At 34.8% G+C, this 21,490-nt stretch overlaps 1 protein-coding gene across 1 annotated transcript; it reads left to right on the top strand.

The window, feature by feature from the left end:
- The first annotated feature begins 19,101 nt into the window (after nt 1-19,101).
- LOC145795598 (uncharacterized) lies at nt 19,102-20,238 on the top strand. Its single transcript, XM_082880430.1, has 3 exons — nt 19,102-19,294; nt 19,459-19,643; nt 19,729-20,238. Exons 1-3 carry the CDS (start codon nt 19,102-19,104, stop codon nt 20,236-20,238), a joined length of 888 nt encoding a protein of 295 aa, XP_082736556.1.
- The last annotated feature ends 1,252 nt before the right edge of the window (nt 20,239-21,490 follow it).

Here is a 21,490-nt window from a genome sequence, read left to right as displayed (position 1 = left end):
AGCAAAAAACACGGATTTTTAGCGACGCCGCACCCCCCGTCGCAAAAAACGGTTTTTTGCGACGGTAACTGCACCTGTCGCAAATAATACCCTTTAGCGACGGTACTGACCCGTCGGTAATGAAGCCAAACGGAGGGGTCGGGAATGCGGAAGTATTAGCGACGGTAAATAAAACCGTCGCAAAAAATCTTTTTTTGGAGACGGCATATATCATTTGCGACGGAAATTTGCCGTCGCAAAAAAGGATTAATTCAAACGGCGCCGTTTTGCCTTCTATTTGCGACGGTCTACATCATACCGTCGCAAAAAGTCCAAAAAAAAAAAACCCCTTCTTTTTCCTCTTGGCTGCCGCTCGATCCTCCTCCCCAAATCCCTAACTTCACCCCCAAATTCCCCAAACGGCCTACGAGGAAGACATCGGTGGTGCGGCGGCAACGGCTCCGGCGACAAGAGTGGTGCTCCGGCGACGACGCTCTCTCCCTCTGCGTATGCTCTCTCTCTCTCTCTCTCTCTCGGTCTGTGTATATATATATAAATCTGTGTATATATATATGCAATGTATATAAATCTATATATATATATATAAATCTGAAATCTGTCTATATATATATATATAAATCTGTTTATCCGAAATCTATATATATAAATCTGTCTATATATATATATATAAATCTGTTTATTAATAACATACTTTAATTAAGAACATACTTTAATTAATAAATCTGTCTATAATTCAAATTATTTATGTTTTCCTTTTAAATTCTTGTCAAAATTCATGATCCAAACACATCATGAATGATCATAAGAGGATACTTAGATGCCGATGAAATGAGATATCAAGTTTGAGTTAATGAGGTGGCATGTTAAAAAAAGAAGAAGAGAAGTTTAAAAATTCTCTCATTTTATACTGTTTTTATGTTATTTTGTACACCTTTTTTGGTGTTCCTAAAAAGTGAAGTGGATGATTATTTTGAGAAAGTGTTTTTCCAAATAAGTTTTTCTGTGTGTTTTGAAAACAAAGACAGGCAAATAGATGTTGGTGATGGAAGGGGGTTTTGCATGGTAATCATGATTAAATATTTAAACAAACGAGTGTTCACTTCGGGGGTGTGTGTGTGTGTTTCTTCGTAGGAAGACATCAAAAATTGAGTTGGATTGGAGCAATTGTTTTATTTATTTATTTATTTATCGGCAAAAGTTAATTTTTAATTGTTATATTAGTACTTATGAAATTTATTTTTCCTACTCTTACAAAACACTATCTTCTTAATTCTACTTCTCTTTAAAATAGTTAAACCCTTAATTTTTCCATTGGAATGAAATCCTTAATCATTATGACCAATTCGACTTGTGGGAGAAGACGGGGCTCGAATCGGGTTCCCCGTTTGGGAGTTAGAGTCGGATTCCACTTTAGGCAAACTACTTCTTTAAGAAACTTGAATTCGAGGCATTAACGCCCCAAAATCACCAAACGGCGTCGGTTTAGCACGAAACTTGGCACACACGACCGCCTAGGCACGAGAGACTTGTGGGAGAAGACGGGGCTCGAATCGGGTTCCCGGTTTGGGAGTTAGAGCCGGATTTCACTTTAGGCAAACTACTTCTTTAAAAAACTTGAATTCGAGGCGTTAACGCCCCAAAATCACCAAACGGCGTCGGTTTAGCACGAAACTTGGCACACACGACCGCCTAGGCACGAGAGACTTGTGGGAGAAGACGGGGCTCGAATCGGGTTCCCGGTTTGGGAGTTAGAGTCGGATTTCACTTTAGGCAAATTACTTCTTTAAGAAACTTGAATTCGAGGCGTTAACGCCCCAAAATCACCAAACGGCGTCGGTTTAGCACGAAACTTGGCACACGCGACCGCCTAGGCACGAGAGACTTGTGGGAGAAGACGGGGCTCGAATCGGGTTCCCCGTTTGGGAGTTAGAGTCGGATTTCACTTTAGGCAAACTACTTCTTTAAGAAACTTGAATTCGAGGCGTTAACGCCCCAAAATCACCAAACGGCGTCGGTTTAGCACGAAACTTGGCACACACGACCGCCTAGGCACGAGAGACTTGTGGGAGAAGACGGGGCTCGAATCGGGTTCCCGGTTTGGGAGTTAGAGCCGGATTTCACTTTAGGCAAATTACTTCTTTAAGAAACTTGAATTCGAGGCGTTAACGCCCCAAAATCACCAAACGGCGTCGGTTTAGCACGAAACTTGGCACACACGACCGCCTAGGCACGAGAGATTTGTGGGAGAAGACGGGGCTCGAATCGGGTTCCCGGTTTGGAAGTTAGAGCCGGATTTCACTTTAGGCAAATTACTTCTTTAAGAAACTTGAATCCGAGGCGTTAACACCCCAAAATCACCAAACGGCGTCGGTTTAGCACGAAACTTGGCACACACGACCGCCTAGGCACGAGAGACTTGTGGGAGAAGACGGGGCTCGAATCGGGTTCCCCGTTTGGGAGTTAGAGTCGGATTTCACTTTAGGCAAACTACTTCTTTAAAAAACTTGAATTCGAGGCGTTAACGCCCCAAAATCACCAAACGGCGTCGGTTTAGCACGAAACTTGGCACACACGACCGCCTAGGCACGAGAGACTTGTGGGAGAAGACGGGGCTCGAATCGGGTTCCCCGTTTGGGAGTTAGAGTCGGATTTCACTTATGAGTCAATTTTTTTTTATATTTTTCTATAATTAAAATATTAACACATTATATGGTTTTTAATTATTTTTATCTTGTTTTTTTTAGATATTTCCTGAGTAGCAGTTAGCTTTTTCTGGAATGCGGGCGTATCAAGATTATGACCAATTTTTGTTTTTGTAACCCACGAACGAATGAAGACGAAAACTTTTGATTTTGGTTTATGTTATTTAAATTTCGGAGCAACATAAGTATGTATTATGCGACGTTATGTAGTGGCATAATTTTTATTGTTATGAATTTTTATTTATGTATTGCTATGAATGGAACAATATTATTAATTTTCATTATTTGTCAATTTGTATTTATGTACGTATTTATATTATTCTGTAATTTTTCAATTTTTTATACTTATTTTTTATCTAATACAGGTTATTTTAATTTTTTTAATAATTTATTAGCAGGGTTTTTTTTTTTTTTTAATTTTTTGCGACGGGAGAAGAACCCGTCGCAAAAACCATTAATAGGCTTTTGTGACGGTACCAACACAGTCGCAAAAAGCTGTCTTATTGAATGTACAGGACACCTTTAGCGACGGTAAACCGTGCCGTCGCCAATACTTATATGAAGCCAGAGCCTTTAACGACGGTAATGTTCCCGTCTCAAAAAACTCACGTTTAGCGACGGTAATTACGTGTCGTCGCGAAAAGTGGTTTTTTCCCCATTATTTGCGACGGGAAAAATGCCGTCGCAAAAAACATACCTTACCGTCGCAGAAACTAATGGCGACGGTACATACCGTCGCGAAAGGTCTTTTGCAACCCCATCTGTCGCGACCCCCCCTTACCGTCGCAAAAAGCCATATTACCGTCGCAAAAGGTATTAGCGACGGCTTCCGGGAGCATTTGCGACGGCCGTTTACCGTCGCAAAAAACAAATTTTTTTGTAGTGTATGTATTTAAGTCTCATAGTTATGTGAGAGATTTGGTAGAATTTTTGATATATCATTTAAGATCTCTAACATAACCCTAAATATAATGTAAAGGGTAAATTAAATTATACTTTTACCCCTAAAACTATACGCGCTTTTTCTATTTGGTCCCTTAACTATTGCTTGTGTTTCTTTAGTCCCTAAACTTTAATAATTTGTGTCTGTCAATTCCAATTTGTGTCTGCCATCCAAATCATTAACGGGATAGCGTTGCATGTGCATTCCACGTGATACGAAGGTCAAAATGGATATTTCGTCGTCAACCGCATGAGCCATACACGTGAGGCAAATTGAGGTAACAAAAATGGGGGGTTTGTGATTTTCAGATCATCGATTCAATCTTCAGAACTTCGATTGAGTCTTCAGAACGTCGATTAAGGCTAGGGTTTGTGGTTTTCTTGAAGAATCAAAGGGTTTTGCAACATCATTGGTGTTGATTGAGGCCGGATGGCCATGGCGAAATATGTACAACGTCAAGATAGTTGTATACCAACATGTAAGTATAATTTTTATAGTTTTTGGTTAAGATTTTTGCATGGTAATGATTTTTTGAGCATTTCGATCAGTTTTGTATATTTTTGGTTAATTTTTTATTTGTTGAATCTTTCTTGTTTAATGTGTTGTTTTGAAAAAGTGAATTTTGAAGTGTGTGCACTGTTCCAAAAGTGAAGTCTTGTTGTACGTGTTTGTTTGATTGTCCCCTATCTTTTAGTGTGTGTTTTTTTTCGAGTGTTCCTCAATTTTGTTGTCTGTTTATCTTTTTGTCCTCTATATTTTTTGTCTGATTGTCCCTATGCAATTGCATATGTTCCTCATTTTTTTGTTTTTTTAATGTTATACTAGTCCAATGCCCATGCAAACATCAATGCTTATCACTTTACCATTAAAGTCAATCATGGTGGTCAATTTAGGACAAAAAATGGAAAAAGGTCTTATGTTGGGGGCCAAGTAGATTACATTGACTACCATGATAAGGAGAGGATGTCATTGCTAGCATTGGTTGAATGTGCCCAAATAGTAGGATATAATGATTTTGTTGGATTTCATTACAGAGTTAGTGAGAATCAAAGCATGGATGGAGGATTTAGATTCATTAGTTCTGATGAGTATGTGTATAAAATGATGAAATTTATAGTGAGAGGTGTATTGGAACTTTATATTGAGGAACCTGTCCTTGTTTCACTGAGTTTTGATGAATATTTCCAGGACGTCAATGTAGAGGAATGAGACTGGGAATGTAACACAACAGAAGGGAGTATTTATGAATCCAATGTTGATGAGGATGAGCATAGTTCAAATTCTGCTTCAGAGGTTGAATATGAAGTATTTGTTGACAGTGATTGCAACTTGAATAAAGAGCCAGTGGCAGGAGTGGACCAACATGCAAGTAAGCCACCAGAAAATAGTCATGTTCAAGATATTTCTGAACCAGAAAGTGAGGATTGGGATTCCTTAGATGGGTTTGCTAGCCTTGAAGAATCAGAAGATAGGGATGATGGGTTACCAAGGACCAAGTACAAAGAGTTCAAATCTATTTCTGGAAAAAAAAACCCTATTTTTGAGTTAGAAATGATTTTAAAAGCAGGGCTCAGTTTGCTGGAGCTGTTAGGCACCATGCCATCTGTTAAACTTATTTATTTTGATGATTTATTTAATTATGCTTTTAATTTATTTGGAACAGAAAAAATAGAATTAAAATTTATTTTGATGATTTATTTGAAAGAGAAAAATAGAATCAACATTTATTTTGAAGATATTATGTTTTTAATTTATTTGGAAGAGAAAAATAGAATTAAAATTTATTTTGTCCCATTATTTCTCACTTAAACCTTTATCCTAATTATTGTTAGAATTTATTTAATATTTGATGAAATTAGGAGTTCAAACAACCCAAAACAGAGGTTCAAATAGCCCAAAACAAAGGTTCAAATAGCCTAGCACAACAGTAGGCCAAAAGGTTCAAGTGAAAGATATTCAAATTAGTAATGATGGAGTGGAAGATATTCAAATTAGTAATGATGGAGTGAAAGATATTCAAATGAATACAACGGCTACAAAAGGTTATAAATTCAAATGAATACAACGGCTATAAGTTTCATTATATATACCAAAGCCTCTAATGTGAACAAGTGACAGAAACTACAAACAAGTTACAGAAATCAGAAAATATTCTTTGATCTAAAATCACTCTCATCTATTCTCTGAAAAATTTTATGAGAAGTGTTCTTCAATTTTTGTTTACATCCTCTCTCAAAAATTATATATTAAGTCGTATAGCTTTAAACCCATCTTTCCTATGTGCGGATTACAGAAAAATCAGAGTCTCATTTTTTATATCTATCTTTGAGAGATAATTCTTGTAACTTTCTGTGAAAGCAAAAACACATTCTTTTCAATCCTGTAAGAGTGTAGTACTCTCAGTATTTTTTGGACTTAGAAAGTCTGTGTAAAATCCGTGGAGAATTGCTCCATCTGTGAAAAGGTTGCCAGCACCCTATGAAGCTAGAGAATATTGAAAAATCTCAAGTGAAGCTTGAAGAGTGGACGTAGGCCGAGTTAAAACCGAACCACTATAAATTTATTTGTCTCTCTCTCCCTCATCTCTTTATTTTATTTAAATTGCCATAGCTATATTTCATATTTTTATTGTGCTAAAATCATTAATTGACATAGTTGTTAGAATATTTGTTTTAATTATTTTTATTTTATTAATTATATTTATCTATTGTGCTAGTCATAATTCACCCCCCTCTTAGGTTGTCTTTTGGATAACAATTGGTATCAGAGCCTAGACTCTTGTTTTAAATTTAACCATCTAGGAGTTTCGATTCATAGCAACCTTAGCTGAAGGACAAGCCACAAATAGGCCACCATTGTTTGACAGAAACAACTATAGTCATTGGAAGGATAAGATGACCCTATACCTACAAGTCACTGATTATGCCATGTGGATTATTGTTACCAAAGGTCTAAAAATTCCTACCAAATTAGTAGACAATATTAGCGTACCTAAAACTGAAGATGAATGTGATGAGAGGGATCATAAATTATTGTAAGCCAATGCCAAAGCCAAACTCACCTTTGTTTGTGGATTAGACTCTAAGGAGTATAACAGAATTTCAAGTTATGATTCGGCAAAAGAAATTTGGGACAAACTTGAGGTAACGTATGAAGGTACAAACCAAGTGAAGGAATCTCGTATTAATATGCTTGTTCATAGTTATGAATTGTTTAAAATGTACTTTGATGAATCTATTTCAAGTGTGTTTACTAGATTTATTGAAATTGTAAACTCTTTTAAATCTCTTGGCAAAACTTATACTAATAGTGAGTTGGTGAGAAAAATTCTTAGGTGTTTACCAAAAAATTGGGAAACAAAGGTTACGGCCATTATAGAAGCCAAAAATCTCTCCACACTTAGATTGGATGAGCTTATTGGTTCCCTTATGACTCATGAGATCACTATGAAAGGACATGAGAATGTTAAAAACAAAAAGAAAAATGAAATTGCATTCAAAGTCTCATCAAATGAAGAAGAACATGAAAATTCCAGTGAGGATGAAAGGTATGCCATGTTTAGTAGAAATCTCAAAAAGCATTTCAAGAAAAAAAATTATGGAGGAAGAAGACCTTCCAAGAAAGAGTACAATAAAGATAACAAGAAAGAACCTATTATTTGCTATGAGTGCAAAAATCTTGGACATATGAAGATGGATTGTCCAAAATTGAAGAATCATGGAAAAGACTACAAAAGAAACAAAAAGGTCATGGTAGCAGCTTGGGGAGAAAGTGAAGATGAAAGCTCAAGTGATGAAATTGAAAATGAAGTAGCCAACATATATCTCATGGCTCTTGAAGATGAAAGCTCTACTCAAGATGAGGTAACTACTCTTTATCAAGAACTTGAAAATGCATTCCATGAATTACAAGATGAATTTAGAAAAGTTTATGCAAAAAATAATGTGTTGAAGAAATCTGTTGCATCATTATCTATTAATGTAGAAGAATTAAAGAAAGAAAAAATTGTTTTGAAAAATGATTTGATACTATCTCTAATGAGAAAACAACTTTAAAAAATAATATTGATGATTTAATAAAAACACTTGAAAATTTTGTAAAAGGTAGAAATAATCTCAACATGCTTCTTGGAAATTAAAGATGTGTTTTAGATAAAGTGGGCATTGGATATGACCCTATTAAAAAATAAAAGAATCTCAATACAATTTTTGAAAAGGCAGCTCTCATGACTCACCCTCATATTACTTGTTATTATTGTAGAAAGAAAGGCCATTATATATCTTCTTGTCCATTCAAAAATAATATAAACATGAGAATTAAAAAGATTTGGATTGTTAAGGGATCTAACAAGACTAACCAAGAAGGACCCAAGAAACTATGGGTATGAAAAACCAACATTTGATTGTCATCTTATAGGTTTGTTTTAAGTCTAAAGCTAAAGAAAGGAAGTGGTACCTTGATAGTGGATGTTCCAGACACATGATCAGAGATAAATTTTTTTTTTATTACACTGTCATCCAAAGATGGAGGCTTTATTACTTTTGGAGACAACAATAAAGGAAAAATCATCGGTATTGGTAGCATCGGTATTTCTCCTAACCCTTCTATTGAAAATGTTTTACTTGTTGATGGACTTGAGCATAATCTACTTAATATTAGTCAATTATGTGATAAAGGTAATCGAGTTATTTTTGATAAATCACATTGCACAATTGAAAGCACAAATGATCATAAAACTTTATTCGTTGGTAATCGGCACGATAATGTTTGTTTTTCATCTCAATGATCTCTATGTAGTGATGTTAAATATCTATATGTTAATAATGAAAATAGTTGGTTATGGCATAGAAGACTTGGTCATGCTCATATATATTTAATTGCTAAACTTTTGAGAAAGGATTTGGTCATTGGACTTCTAAAAATTAAATTTGAAAAAGATCATCCTTGTAGTGCTTGTCAACAAGGAAAACAAACTAAAACATCGTTTAAATCAAAATCTCACATTTCCAGAACTAGACCTTTACAACTACTACATATGGATTTATTTGGTCCCTTAAGGATATTTAGTCTAGGTGGTAAACATTATTGTCTTGTTATTGTTGATAATTATTCACGATTTACATGGGTTATGTTTTTAGCACACAAAGATGAAACATTTTTCTTCTTTCACAAAGCTCTGTCGTAGAATTCAAAATGAAAAATGCTTTCTTATTACTAATATTCAAACCGACCATGGTAGAGAACTTGAAAATAAGAAATTTGAATTGTTTTGTGATGAGCATGGTATTGGACATAATTTTTTTAGCACCTAGAACCCCTCAATAAAATGGTGTAGTAGAAAGGAAGAATAGAACTTTAGAAGAGATGAGTAGAACAATACTTTGCGAAAATAATCTTCCTAAATATTTTTGGGCCGAAGCCGTTCACACCGCATGCTATATTTTAAATCGTGCATTAATTAGACCATTCTCAAAAAGACTTCTTATGAACTTTGGCATGATGGAAAGCCTAACATTAGTCACTTGCATGTTTTTGGTTGTAAATGTTTTGTGCATAATAATGGTAGGGATAACTTAGGTAAATTTGTTTTAAAATCTGATGAAGCAATTTTTCTTGGCTATTCCTTAACTAGCAAAATTTATCGTGTTTTTAATAAAAGAACTCTTGTCGTGGAAAAATCTATACATGTGGCATTTGATGAAACTAACATCTCTACTCAAAAGTAAATTGTTAGTGACAATATAGATTTGGAACCAAATGTGGAAGATTCAAGTATCTACAAAGAAGATAACTAACCATGTAAGTTGAACAAATAGATTGAACAACCTATTCTCCCACCTCAAGAAGAAGGAGGAAACAATGATAATTTGCTAAGAGAATGGAAGTTTGTTCATAATCACCCTAAGAATTTAATCCTAGGTGACCCTACAAAAAGTATTGAAACTCGCTTTTCACTTAGAAATATTTGTAGTAACTTGGCTTTTCTCTCACAGATTGAGTCTAAAAACTTTCAAGAAGCTGAATTCAATGAACATTGGATGATAGCTATGCAGGAAGAATTTAACCAATTTGAGAGAAACAAAGTGTGGGAACTTGTGCCAAAACCTAAAGATCATACCATTATCGATACCAAATGGATCTTTCGAAATAAGCTTGATGAATCCGGCACAATTATAAGAAACAAGGCTAGACTTGTTGCACAATGATATAATCAAGAAGAATGTATTGATTTCGATGAAACCTTTGCTCCGGTTGCTAGATTAGAAGCCATTCGCATGTTACTTGCATTTGCATGTTTTAGAGATTTCAAACTTTATCAAATGGATGTAAAAAATGCCTTTCTTAATGGTTTTATAAATGAAGAAGTTTATGTTAAACAACCCCCATGTTTTGAAGATCATGTTTTTCCAAATCATGTTTTTAAACTATCAAAAGCTTTTTATGGTTTGAAACAAACACCTCGTGCATTGTATGAACGATTAAGTAAATTTTTTATTGAAAATAATTTTTCTAGATGAACGATTGACACAACACTTTTTGTTAAAACTAAAAATGATGATTTACTTATTGTGCAAATATATGTGAAAGACATTATATTTAATGCTACTAATGAAACCTTGTGTAAGGAATTTGCTAAGTGTATGCAAGGTAAGTTTGAGATGAGCATGATGGGGGAGCTAAATTATTTCCTTAGGCTTCAAATCAAACAATGTAAGGAAAGAATTTTTATCAACAAAGCTAAGTACACAAAAGAACTACTCAAAAAGTTTGGTATGTATGACTCAAAAATAGCTGGAACATCTATGAGCACATCCATTAAGCTAGACAAGAATGGAAAAGGTAAGTCCATTGATCAAACAAAATATCGAGGTATGATCGATTTACTTCTTTATTTAACTACAAGTAGACCCGATATTATGTTTAGTGTTTGTATGTGTGCTAGATATCAATCAAATTCTAAGGAATCACATCTCAGTGCTGTTAAAAGAATTTTTAGATATCTTGTTGGCACTCAAAATTTGAGACTGTTTTATCCTAGAGGTGTTGCATTTGATTTAATTAGTTACTTGGATGCCGATTTTGCCGGATGCAAACTTGAAAAAAAAAAGCACCAGTGGCACTTGTCACTTTCTTGGTAACTCATTAGTATCTTGGTTTAGCAAAAAGTAAAATTCTGTTGCTTTATTAACGGCCGAAGCTGAATATATAGCTTCCAGAAGTTGTTGTGCCCAAATACTTTGGATAAAACAACAATTTGAGGACTTTGATTCGTATTATGATCATATCCCTATTAAATGTGATAATACTAGTGCCATCAATTTAAGCAAAAATCCGGTTCAACACTCACGAACAAAACATATTGAAATTCGACATTATTTTTTAAGAGATCATGTTCAAAAAGGGGATATTGTACTTGAATTTGTAAATACCGATAAGTAATTGGCGGATATTTTCACAAAACCCCTAAGCAAGGATTGCTTCAATTTTTTTCGTGGCGAGCTTGGAATGCCGATTTCTACTTAAAGAGTTTGTTATGACTGTGAAACTTGAATTTTTGTTAAAATGATATACGTGTATTATTACATTGATATGGAAACATTTATATCAGTTGCATGCTCTCAAGTCCTTCATACATTTATTATCCTTAACAGTTTATTATTCTCAACTGTGTAATTTTTTTTGGGTTCTGCATCTTGAGGTAAAATTAACTTTGCATACATTGATTTTCTTTAAAACTCTCATGGTATTTTTTTTGCATTACTCTTCCAGCAACACCGACGTTCCATTAAGTATAATTTCTGCTCGTATTATTTTATTTTAATTTATTTTTTTATTGCTATTAGGCTTAATATCTTTTATTTTTTTATTTATTTTTTGTTGTTTTACTAATAGATTTCATTTCCTTTTTTATTTTTTTTCTTCTTTTCTTTTCATTATTTTTTATTTTTTTTGGTTGTTTTGCCCTGAGGCTTAATTTTGTTTATTTTTTTTTGCACTTTACTTTCATCTTCAAGTGATTACACTAAACATAAAAACAAGCACAAATCAAAATATACATATTCACATAAAAAAAAAAAATTCCTTCATTTTCCCGGCCATTGGCCGACCTCACTTACTCCCCTCTTCCACAGCTCTCTTCTTCTTTTTATCACCTTGGGCGATGCTTGACGTCCCTGCCCCCGTGCTTTCGTCGAGAGCGAGTACTTCCCGCCGACTATCAAAAGCCAAGAATGACGTTGCTCCAAATCGGGCCATGGAGGTGGTCTTCCGTTTAAGTTCTTTATTTTTGGCCTTCAGTGCGCAAATCTCTGCTTGCACATCCTTATACATGCGCTGGAGCAGCGAGAGTTGGGCGTTGATCTGGTGGAGCTCACTCGTCCTGTTCTGCAGTCAGTGAGAGAGGCGCGTGAATCGTATATATATGTATATATATATGTTTTGAATTGTATAGATGCTATTTATCACTATCATTTTCCTCCTCCTCCTCCTCCTTCTCCAGATTCTGACCCATGATTTCCTTTTGATAATGTCACAGGGGGAGAAATTATATGATGTTATGTATTATGGTATTCTTTTGTTATGATGTTATGTATTATGGTATTATTTTCAAATTATGATATTATTTGAAAGCTAATCTGATGATTATGTATTTATAGTTTGATATCTTAGTCTCATATCATGTCTCTAAGCAAAGGTTATTTATTACACATGTGCTAACCTATGTATTTAGAAATGAATTCAGGGAGCATGACTTGAGGGAGAGCTTTTCTTACTCCCAAATCAAATCAAAACATCATTGTGTGTCATCATAAAAAAGAGGGAGATTGATAGACTTATTTATTTTGATAACTTATTTAATTATATTTTTAATTTATTTGGAAGAGAAAAATAGAATCAAAATTTATTTTGATGATTTATTTGAAAGAGAAAAATAGAATCAACATCTATTTTGATGATATTATGTTTTTAATTTATTCGGAAGAGAAAAATAGAATTAAAATTTATTTTGTCCCATTATTTCTCACTAAAACCTTTATCCTAAATGTTGTTAGAATTTATTTAATATTTGATTAAATTAGGAGTTCAAACTAGGAATGGCAACGGGGCGGGGGGGCCCGGGGACTACCCCCGTCCCCGATCCCCGAAAGTAATACTCCCCTCGTCCCCGTCCCCGATCCCCGACGGGGACCCCTATCCCGGCCCCATCCCACCCCCGATCGGGGATCGGGGATCCCCGACCCCGGATAATCCTCGGTTTTTTATTTTTTTTATTTTTTTTTATTTTTTTTATATATATGTGAAAATATATAAACATCAATTAACATTCTCAATCACCCTTCACTACTGGATGTATAAATTTTAAAATTTATCAGTTGGAATATTAACCTTAATAGTTTCATTTTTTTAATTAATTAGAACTGTAGCAACATCCATAAATCTGTAGCAACATTCATCAGTTGGAATATCATTTTTTTAATTAATTAGATCAATAAATATCAATAAACATCCATTTAAAAAACATCATCTGTAGCAACATCCATAAATGAAGCTATCATCAATAAATCTGTAGCAACATCCATTTAAATCAATAAATATCAATAAACATCTTGTAGCAAAACATCAATAAACATTAATTCAGCAGCCTATACATACACAACCCACACACAAAGCATCGTGTAACAACAAAATAACACAACCAAAACATGTGTCCAGCATCACACAAGAAAATTCAACAAGTAGCAAAGAGAATAATTAATCCCAAGCACAACACGCAAGGGATAAGTTACCCAAAAATTGAAATTAAAAATAAAAATAAAAATATCCATTACAACATAAGAAAGCAAATCCATTGTTTCTTCAAACCCATACAAACCACACAACTTCCATCTTCTCCTTCAACTTGAACTCCTGTTAAATAACAAAAGGAAAAAAAATAAATAATTAATACTAATAATAAAACGTAAAAAATGTTAATTACAACAAAAAAGATGACAACTAACACAAAAGTGGCACATGACTGATCCGACTCGATCTTATCATCATCATATATAGTTGCATAGCCCACCGATTCCGATGTTGAATTTCCTAAAAAGTAAAGAATATAAATTCAATAGTGAAATTATTCCATGGTAATATAAATAATAAAAAGTGAAATAATAATATGTAAATTGGATGAAATAATACCTTTCATCTCTTCACCCCACAACCAACTTTGTGCACACATTAATGCTTCTAATGTGTTTGGATGAAGTCTACTACGATGTGGACTCACCAACCTTCCACTAGTACTAAATGCTGACTCAGAAGCAACAGTGGATACAGGAATAGCTAAAATGTCCCTAGCTATTGCCTGTAAAGTCGGATACTTTGGTCCACTAGCTTTCCACCAATTCAAAACATCAAAACCTGAAGTTCTTGGCAAAACATCATCTTCTAGATAATGGTCCAACTCTGATCTTACATTCTTCATTTTTTTACTTCTCTTTCTACTAATAAACAAATCAAATTCTGAAAGGGTCTCTGTAAAAATTTCTGGATGAGCAGAAGAGTCACCAACAACATCGGTCTCCATACCAACTCGGTGCTGATACTCTTGTAACAAATCATAACAAATATGACGAATTCTATCAATTTCATCTTCAGCTTTATCTCCATAAAGTTTTTCAAAATAAAACTCTAATACACTCATTTTATACCTAGGATCAAGTACAACTGCAACCCCAATAACACCATGTATCACTAACCAATATTTATCAAAATTTTCCACCATTTTTGATGCCATTGTTCTGATCACTTCAATTTCACAAGAGAGCCATTGAGACAGTGTTATCCTAATCTCACATAAAGTTGGGAAACAAACATTGGCGGTCAGATACTTTGTACCAGAAAACAACTCAGTAATAGAAAAAAAATCTTAAACCTCCCACTAATCTCTCTAGCAAACTCCCATTCTTGCTCAGTTGGCACAATCTTATATTGGGGCTCTCTAATTTTCAACCTAGAAAAGACATCCTTATATAATAAGGCTGTCTGAAGCATCAAGTAGGTCGAATTCCACCTAGTTGCACAATCAAGTCCTAATTTCTTAGTATGTGGAATACGCAATTGGTTGACTGTTTTTTCAAATTTTTCTACTCTTTTTGGTGTTGCTGTCCAATAAGCTACACTCTCTCGAATTTTCTCCACACCAACTCGTATGACATCCAATCCATCTTTCACTATCAAATTCAAAATATGCGCACAGCAACGCATATGAAACAAAGTACCACCCAACAAAAGCGATGAATTACTTAACTTATCCATCAACATGGTAATCATGGCATCATTTGTGGAGAAATTATCAACAGTAACAGTCGAGATTTTTCTATCAATATTCCAATCCATCATACACTCAAGTAAAGTATCACAAAGAACTTCTTTTGTGTGTGGACATGGAACATAAATAAACCTAAAATATGATGTTCATAAAAAAGTATTAATTACATGCAAACTGAACTGAATAAGATAGAATTTTTAAATAATTTTCAAATTTACAAAAATATACCTCAAAATGCGACTTTGTAATGTCCATGAATCATCAATAAAGTGTGCGGTGACAGCCATGAATCCTTTCTTTTGATTGCTAGCAGTCCACATATCAGTTGTGATTGCCACCTTACTTTTATTATGCTCCACCAAACTCAATGTCTTCACCCTCTCATAATCATAAATCTTTAAAATATCACTCTTTATCGTATTTCGTGAAAGCACTTTAAACAATGGTTGAAGTGCTGCTGAATATCGTTTAAAACCAACATGGTCTACGATAGAGAGGGGATATTCATGCAAGATTATGGCATGTGACAACTCTTTCCTAGCAAAATCTTGATCAAAGATATAAAAATTCATTTTTGGAATCTCTTTACTAAAGTAGTTAGTTAACACTTTTTGTCTCATGTCCATCACTTTTTTCCTAGTACAACTCTTATGGTGATCATGCAAATGCCTAGTTCCATTTTTTGAATCACCTCCAAGATGCTTATTACAATAATTACATATTGCCTTCCACACCCCATTTGACTTGTTGTTTTTTAAAATGTTCCCACACAACACTTGGTTTTCTTTTAGTTCCTCCACAAGTAGTATTAGACTCTTCTAAATCAATAACATGTTGATTAGAGAGGGGAGACGGTGAGTTCGTAGGTGCGTTCGTAGCTGGCGATGAATGTTGTGACGCATCACTCTCAAATGGTACTTGAGAGTTAACGGGTGCTTCAGAGTTAACTGGTGCTTCAGAGTTAACATCTGACATTTTTAACCTTTATAAAAATAATATGGATTGAATTAATATAAATAAATTAAGTACTCATCATCTTTTAAACAAATTATGTCATGATTGAAACATAATTGTAGAAGATTTCAAAAGACAAAAACATTAATTCAATTGATAAATTTAGCATCTAGAGATGAAGTGAACCCCAAAATAGGAAGAAAGCACACAACATTAAAACTAACCATTAGAAGCCTATATTACATCAAATAGAGGCCAGTATTACAACAAATAGACCTGCTGTTTGAGGTCTCACAAAGAACAAGGGAAGAAATTACCACACTGTAATATATAATATCAATTTGAAATAATGAAACTTGGATGAAAACTAACCATTGAAGACACTAATCCAACTAAGTAAAGGAAATTGCAATCATGGAAGCATAGAATTAACAACTAATCTCTCATGAAGATAATAAAACACTACAATATAAATTAAAGAGGCAAAGAAACCAGATTAAGAAATTAATAAAAATAAATGAATGTTCTATGCCCTTGAAAGAGAAATACATAATTTGTGATCTACAAAACTAGAGTACTTGATATTCAATAAGCCTTTCTTGTTTCCTAGCAATAAACATTTTGTGACCTACAAAAGTAGAGCACTTGGTACTCAATAATCGTTCCTTGTTTTCTAAGAAGTGTTGTGATGCATAAAAACATCAAAGTTTATTTAGTAATATTGGCTGTAAGAGGGCCTTTTTTTTTAAATTTTTTTTATGTAGTTTAAAAAAAAAAACACAATCTTTTCTCTTATTTTCTTCTCTCTCTTAACTTGACAAATTATTTCTTTTCTTTTCTATTCTAGCTTGCCAAACATAGTGTAAAACTAGCTTTACTTTACTGAAACATAGCCAATTTGTAGAAACTTTCCCATTCTTCACCAAAAAATTTACATTTCTGGAGACTAAGATTTGAACCTATTTTAAATTTTTCTTAAACTCTACAATCAATCAGTGCTATTTCATGGATAAGTGAAATTGAATTAAATCTGGTTTCATGAACATGTGCAGGAGAATAAAACAAGGCTAGTAGTACAAGTCAAGAACAATTCTAATTGACCAAATAATTTGATAATCAGAATAAGGGTCCATCTTTTCCATGAAAGCAAACCTGTACACAACCCCTGTGAAGAGCATCACCTCCAAGATACTTGTTAGCAAAATCCACTTCAAGAGCTTCACAAGATTGATCTTCTATCAAGCCAGACCTGTAAACCTACAACAACAACAAAAATAAGCTCCATAAATGTAAATCTACAGATTAGCTAACCAATCTTTGTTCCATATCATGATCAAGATCAAAATTCAAAGCATCCAGAAGATTAGAGAGACTCCTAATCCAACTGATTATCAATATAAAATACATTGAAATCTGGGAAACCAGATCTATATTGTAAAAAATATAAAATAGATTTAAAGACAAAAAAAAAAAAAACAGATTCAAAGGCTCCTAATCCGGCTGAAGAAGGTTCAATATAAAATAGATTCAAAAAAAAAAAGATCTATATATATCCAGGGACAGATCTATAAAATAGATTAAAAAAAATACAGATCTATAAAATAGATTAAAAAAAAACACAAATCCAGCTGAGAGAGAGAGAGAGAGAGATAAAGATACCTAAACAGAGATGGGAGGCGCGGTGGTGACGGAGGGAGGCGCGGCAGTGACGGAGGGAGGCGCGACGGTGACGGAGGGAAGAGAGAGGGACAGACCAGTGGCGAGAGAGAGAGAGAGAGGAGCGGCATGAGTGTGAGAGGCTTTGAGTGTGTGCGTCTGTGAAACCCTAACAAAGACAAGCATGTGCCTATATATATATCCAGGGACAAAAGGGTCATTTTACCTCGGGGACCATGCGGGGCGGGGTCGGGGTCGGGGGCGGGGGCGGGGCCGGGCCGGGTCCGGTTCTGAAACACATATCCCCGTCCCCGGCCAGGATATCATCGGGGATGGATTTTTGAATACCGTCCCCGGCCCGTAGGGGATATTTTTCGGTGAATAACCGCTGAATTCGGGGTCGGGGGGTCGGGTCACCGTCGAGCCGGTTTCAGATTGCCATCCCTAATTCAAACAGCCCAAAACAGAGGTTCAAATAGCCTAAAACCGAGGTTCAAACAGCCCAGCACAGCAGCAGGCCAAAATGTTCAAGTGGAAGATATTTAAATTAGTAATGATGGAGTGAGAGATATTCAAATGAATACAACGGCTATAAACGGCTATAAGTTTCATTATATATACCAAAGCCTCTGATGTGAACAAGTGACAGAAATTACAAATAAGTTACAGAAATCAGAAAATATTATTTGATCTAAAATCACTCTCATTTATTCTTTGAAAAATTTTCTGAGAAGTGTTCTTCAATTTTTGTTTACATCCTCTCTCAGAAATTATACATTAAGTCGTATAGCTTTAAGCCCATCTTTCCTCTGTGAGGATTATAGAAAAATCAGAGTCTCATTTTTTATATCTATCGTTAAGAGATAATTCTTGTAACTTTCTGTGAAAGCAAAAACACATTCTTTTCAATCTTGTAAGAGTATAGTACTCTCAGTATTTTTTAGACTTAGAAAGTTTGTGTAAAATCCGTGGAGGATTGCTCTATTTGTAAAAAGGTTGTTAGCACCCTGTGAAGCTAGAGAATATTGAAAAATCTCAAGTGAAGCTTGAGGGGTGGACATAAGCCGAGTTGAAACCAAACCACTATAAATTTGTTTGCCTCTCTCTCCCTTATCTCTTTATTTTATTTAAATTGTCATAGCTATATTTCATATTTTTATTATGCTAAAATCATTAATTGACATAGTTGTTAGAACACTTGTTTTAATTATTTTATTTCATTAACTATGTTAATCTATTGTGCTAGTCATAATTTTTATTAGGGTATTATTATTTTTATTTGTAAAATTTAATTCACCCCCCTCTTAGATTGTCTTTTGGGTAACACCATCCTCAATGGTAAAGACATTAGGTTTAAAAAGAATGAGGGGAGTAGAGTTAGAGCAAATTGTAGAGAAGGATGCCCTTGGACTATTTTTGCATCCCTGAGAAATGGACACAAGAAAACACTTCAAGTAAAGACATACAACCCTAAGCACACTTGTGGTAGGGTTTGGGTAAATAGGCTAGTCAATTATAGTTAGTTGGTAATGGTGTATTTGGATGAATTTAGAATAAATCCAACATGCTCTGTTGTTGAACTCATGGAAAGGGTAAGGAAAGATTTTAACATTAAGGTTTCCCCTAGTCAGCTTTACAAAGCAAGAAGGAAGGCTCTAACAAAGCTAAGAGGAATTGTTACTGAACAATTTGCAAAGTTGTGGGACTATTGCAAAGAGATTGGTAGGACCAACCCATGAAGCGTGTGTACTTGCACTTTAAACTTGATGAGAATGGAAACCTAGCTAATGTATTTCAGACGTTCTATGTTTGTTGGTATGCACTGAAGAAGGGGTTTATTAAAGGTTGCATGCCTATAATTAGTGTTGATGGTTGTCATTTAAAAGGTGCTATTGGTGGTCAGTTGCTCATTGCAGTTGGATTTGATGGAAATAACCAAACATATCCAGTGGCTTATACAATGGTGGAGATTAAAAACACCAACAGCTGGACCTGGTTTCTACAATATTTGATGGCTGATCTTGAAATATCCAGTGATAAAAAATGGACCACAATCTCTAATAAGCAAAAAGTAAGCAAAATGGACCATAATCTCTAATCTATTTGTGGCTTATGTTGTTTTTGTTTGTTTGATATGTGTATTTGGATCATTGCAGGGTTTGGAGAGAGCAATTGCTGATTTGCTTCCAGCAGCTGAACATAGGCATTTTATAAGACATTTACATAATAATTTCAAGAAAGATGGGTTTGGAGGTCAAAACTTGAAGGATAGGTTATGGAATTTAGCTAGAGCAACTTATGTGGATAGGTTCAATGCTGAAATGCAAGAGTTCAAGGAGGAGAACAAATTGGTATATGAATGGTTGGCTGCCAAGAATCCAGTCCATTGGACCAGATCCCATTTTGGTACCAGTGCAAAATGTGACATTCTGTTAAACAACCTATGTAAGTCTTTCAATGCTTCTATTGTATTTGCTAGGGACAAGCCAATTTTGACTTGTTTTAAGAGAATTAGAATGTATTTGATGGAAATGTTAGTTAAGAGAAGAGAGTATGCACAAAAGTGGCAAGATAACATAGGCCCTAAGATACACAAGGTGTTGGAGAAAAATAAGACAAATGCAACTGCATATATTCCTGCATTGGCAGGAGATAAAAAAATTTGAAGTAAAAAGAATGCATAGTGATCAGTTTATAGTGGACCTTAAGGAGGAGACATGTTCCTGCAGAAGATGAGAGTTGACAGGAATCCTTTGTATACATGCAATATCTGTCATTTGGACATCAATGGAACAACCTGAGGAATATGTCCATTATTGTTACAAAAAATATACATTTCTCAAGGCTTATACACACATGATGTGCCCAATGAATGGTGCTGAGATGTGGGAGCGATCAGGAAAAGAACCAGTGCTTCCCCCAAAATACCTTAAGCAGCCTGGAAGACAAGAATGAGGGAACCAGATAAGGGACCTAAAGGTTAAAAGGCTACAAAGCTAAGGAGATTTAAAAAGAATTTGAGCTGCAGAAAATGTGGACAGAAGGGCCACAACACCAGGACTTGCAAATCAGAGCTTCAACCTTCTGTAAGTAAAGCCCACAACATTCGTTTGTTTTCTTTCACTTGGTGATCACTAACTATGATACATCTTGTGCTTTGCAACAAGATAATACAACAACTGTTGAAAGCGATGTTGGAACTTTTGCAAGTCAAGGGCCAATGTCAAGGAGGCCACCACCTATTGCTGCTTCTAATTTTGTAAGTTAAGGGCCAATGCTAAGGAGGTCACCACCTGTTGCTACAACTTTTTCAAGTCAACCTCCAATGCCAAGGAGGCCACCACCTGTTGCTACAACTTTTGCAAGTCAACCTCCAATGCCTATAAGACCAACACCACTTGCTACTGCAACCTCTATCACTCAAGCCTCAAGATTGAAAAGGACAGCACCAGCCAAGGGAGGCACATCCAAGAAGAGAGGGTGAACACAGTAGTAGAAATGTAGGATTGCTTTTTGTGTTTGTAATGACAATGAACTTCATGTCAACTATGCAGAAAATGTAGGATTACTTTTTGTGTTTATAATGACAATGAATTTAAAACTTTTATGAATAGAAATGATGATGATGTTTATTTTTAAATGGGGGGAGGGGGGGCTGAACTTTTTTTTTTTTTGTGTTTATTTTTTGTTGGTAAACAATCAACCATTATAGAAGATTTGGGCACACAATTTTTCATACAAAACCTTCCATTCATTACATATCCAACAACTTACATAGCAAATATATTTCATAGGAAACCAGAGTATCTTCTACAATAACAATACCAAGATGATAAGCCAAGACAAAACCAAACACACCCAGAGTATCTTCTCCTTTATTTTCATCTATGATATTTGCTCCTCCATTTTAGTAATCCT

This window comes from Camellia sinensis, chromosome 7 (genome assembly GCF_055761805.1).
Source record: "Camellia sinensis isolate YWXY chromosome 7, ASM5576180v1, whole genome shotgun sequence".
Classification (NCBI taxonomy): domain Eukaryota; kingdom Viridiplantae; phylum Streptophyta; class Magnoliopsida; order Ericales; family Theaceae; genus Camellia; species Camellia sinensis.
Note: the sequence above shows the minus strand (reverse complement) of the source record. Positions and strands in the feature narration are given on the sequence as shown.

Coding starts and splice junctions, on each gene's coding strand:
- LOC145795598 (XM_082880430.1), top strand. CDS start 19,102: ATGGTGTATTTGGATGAATTTAGAATAAATCCAACATGCTCTGTTGTT. Junction 19,295..19,458: donor GGACTATTGCAAAGAGATTG/GTAGGACCAACC, acceptor GTCATTTAAAAG/GTGCTATTGGTGGTCAGTTG. Junction 19,644..19,728: donor CAATCTCTAATAAGCAAAAA/GTAAGCAAAATG, acceptor GGATCATTGCAG/GGTTTGGAGAGAGCAATTGC.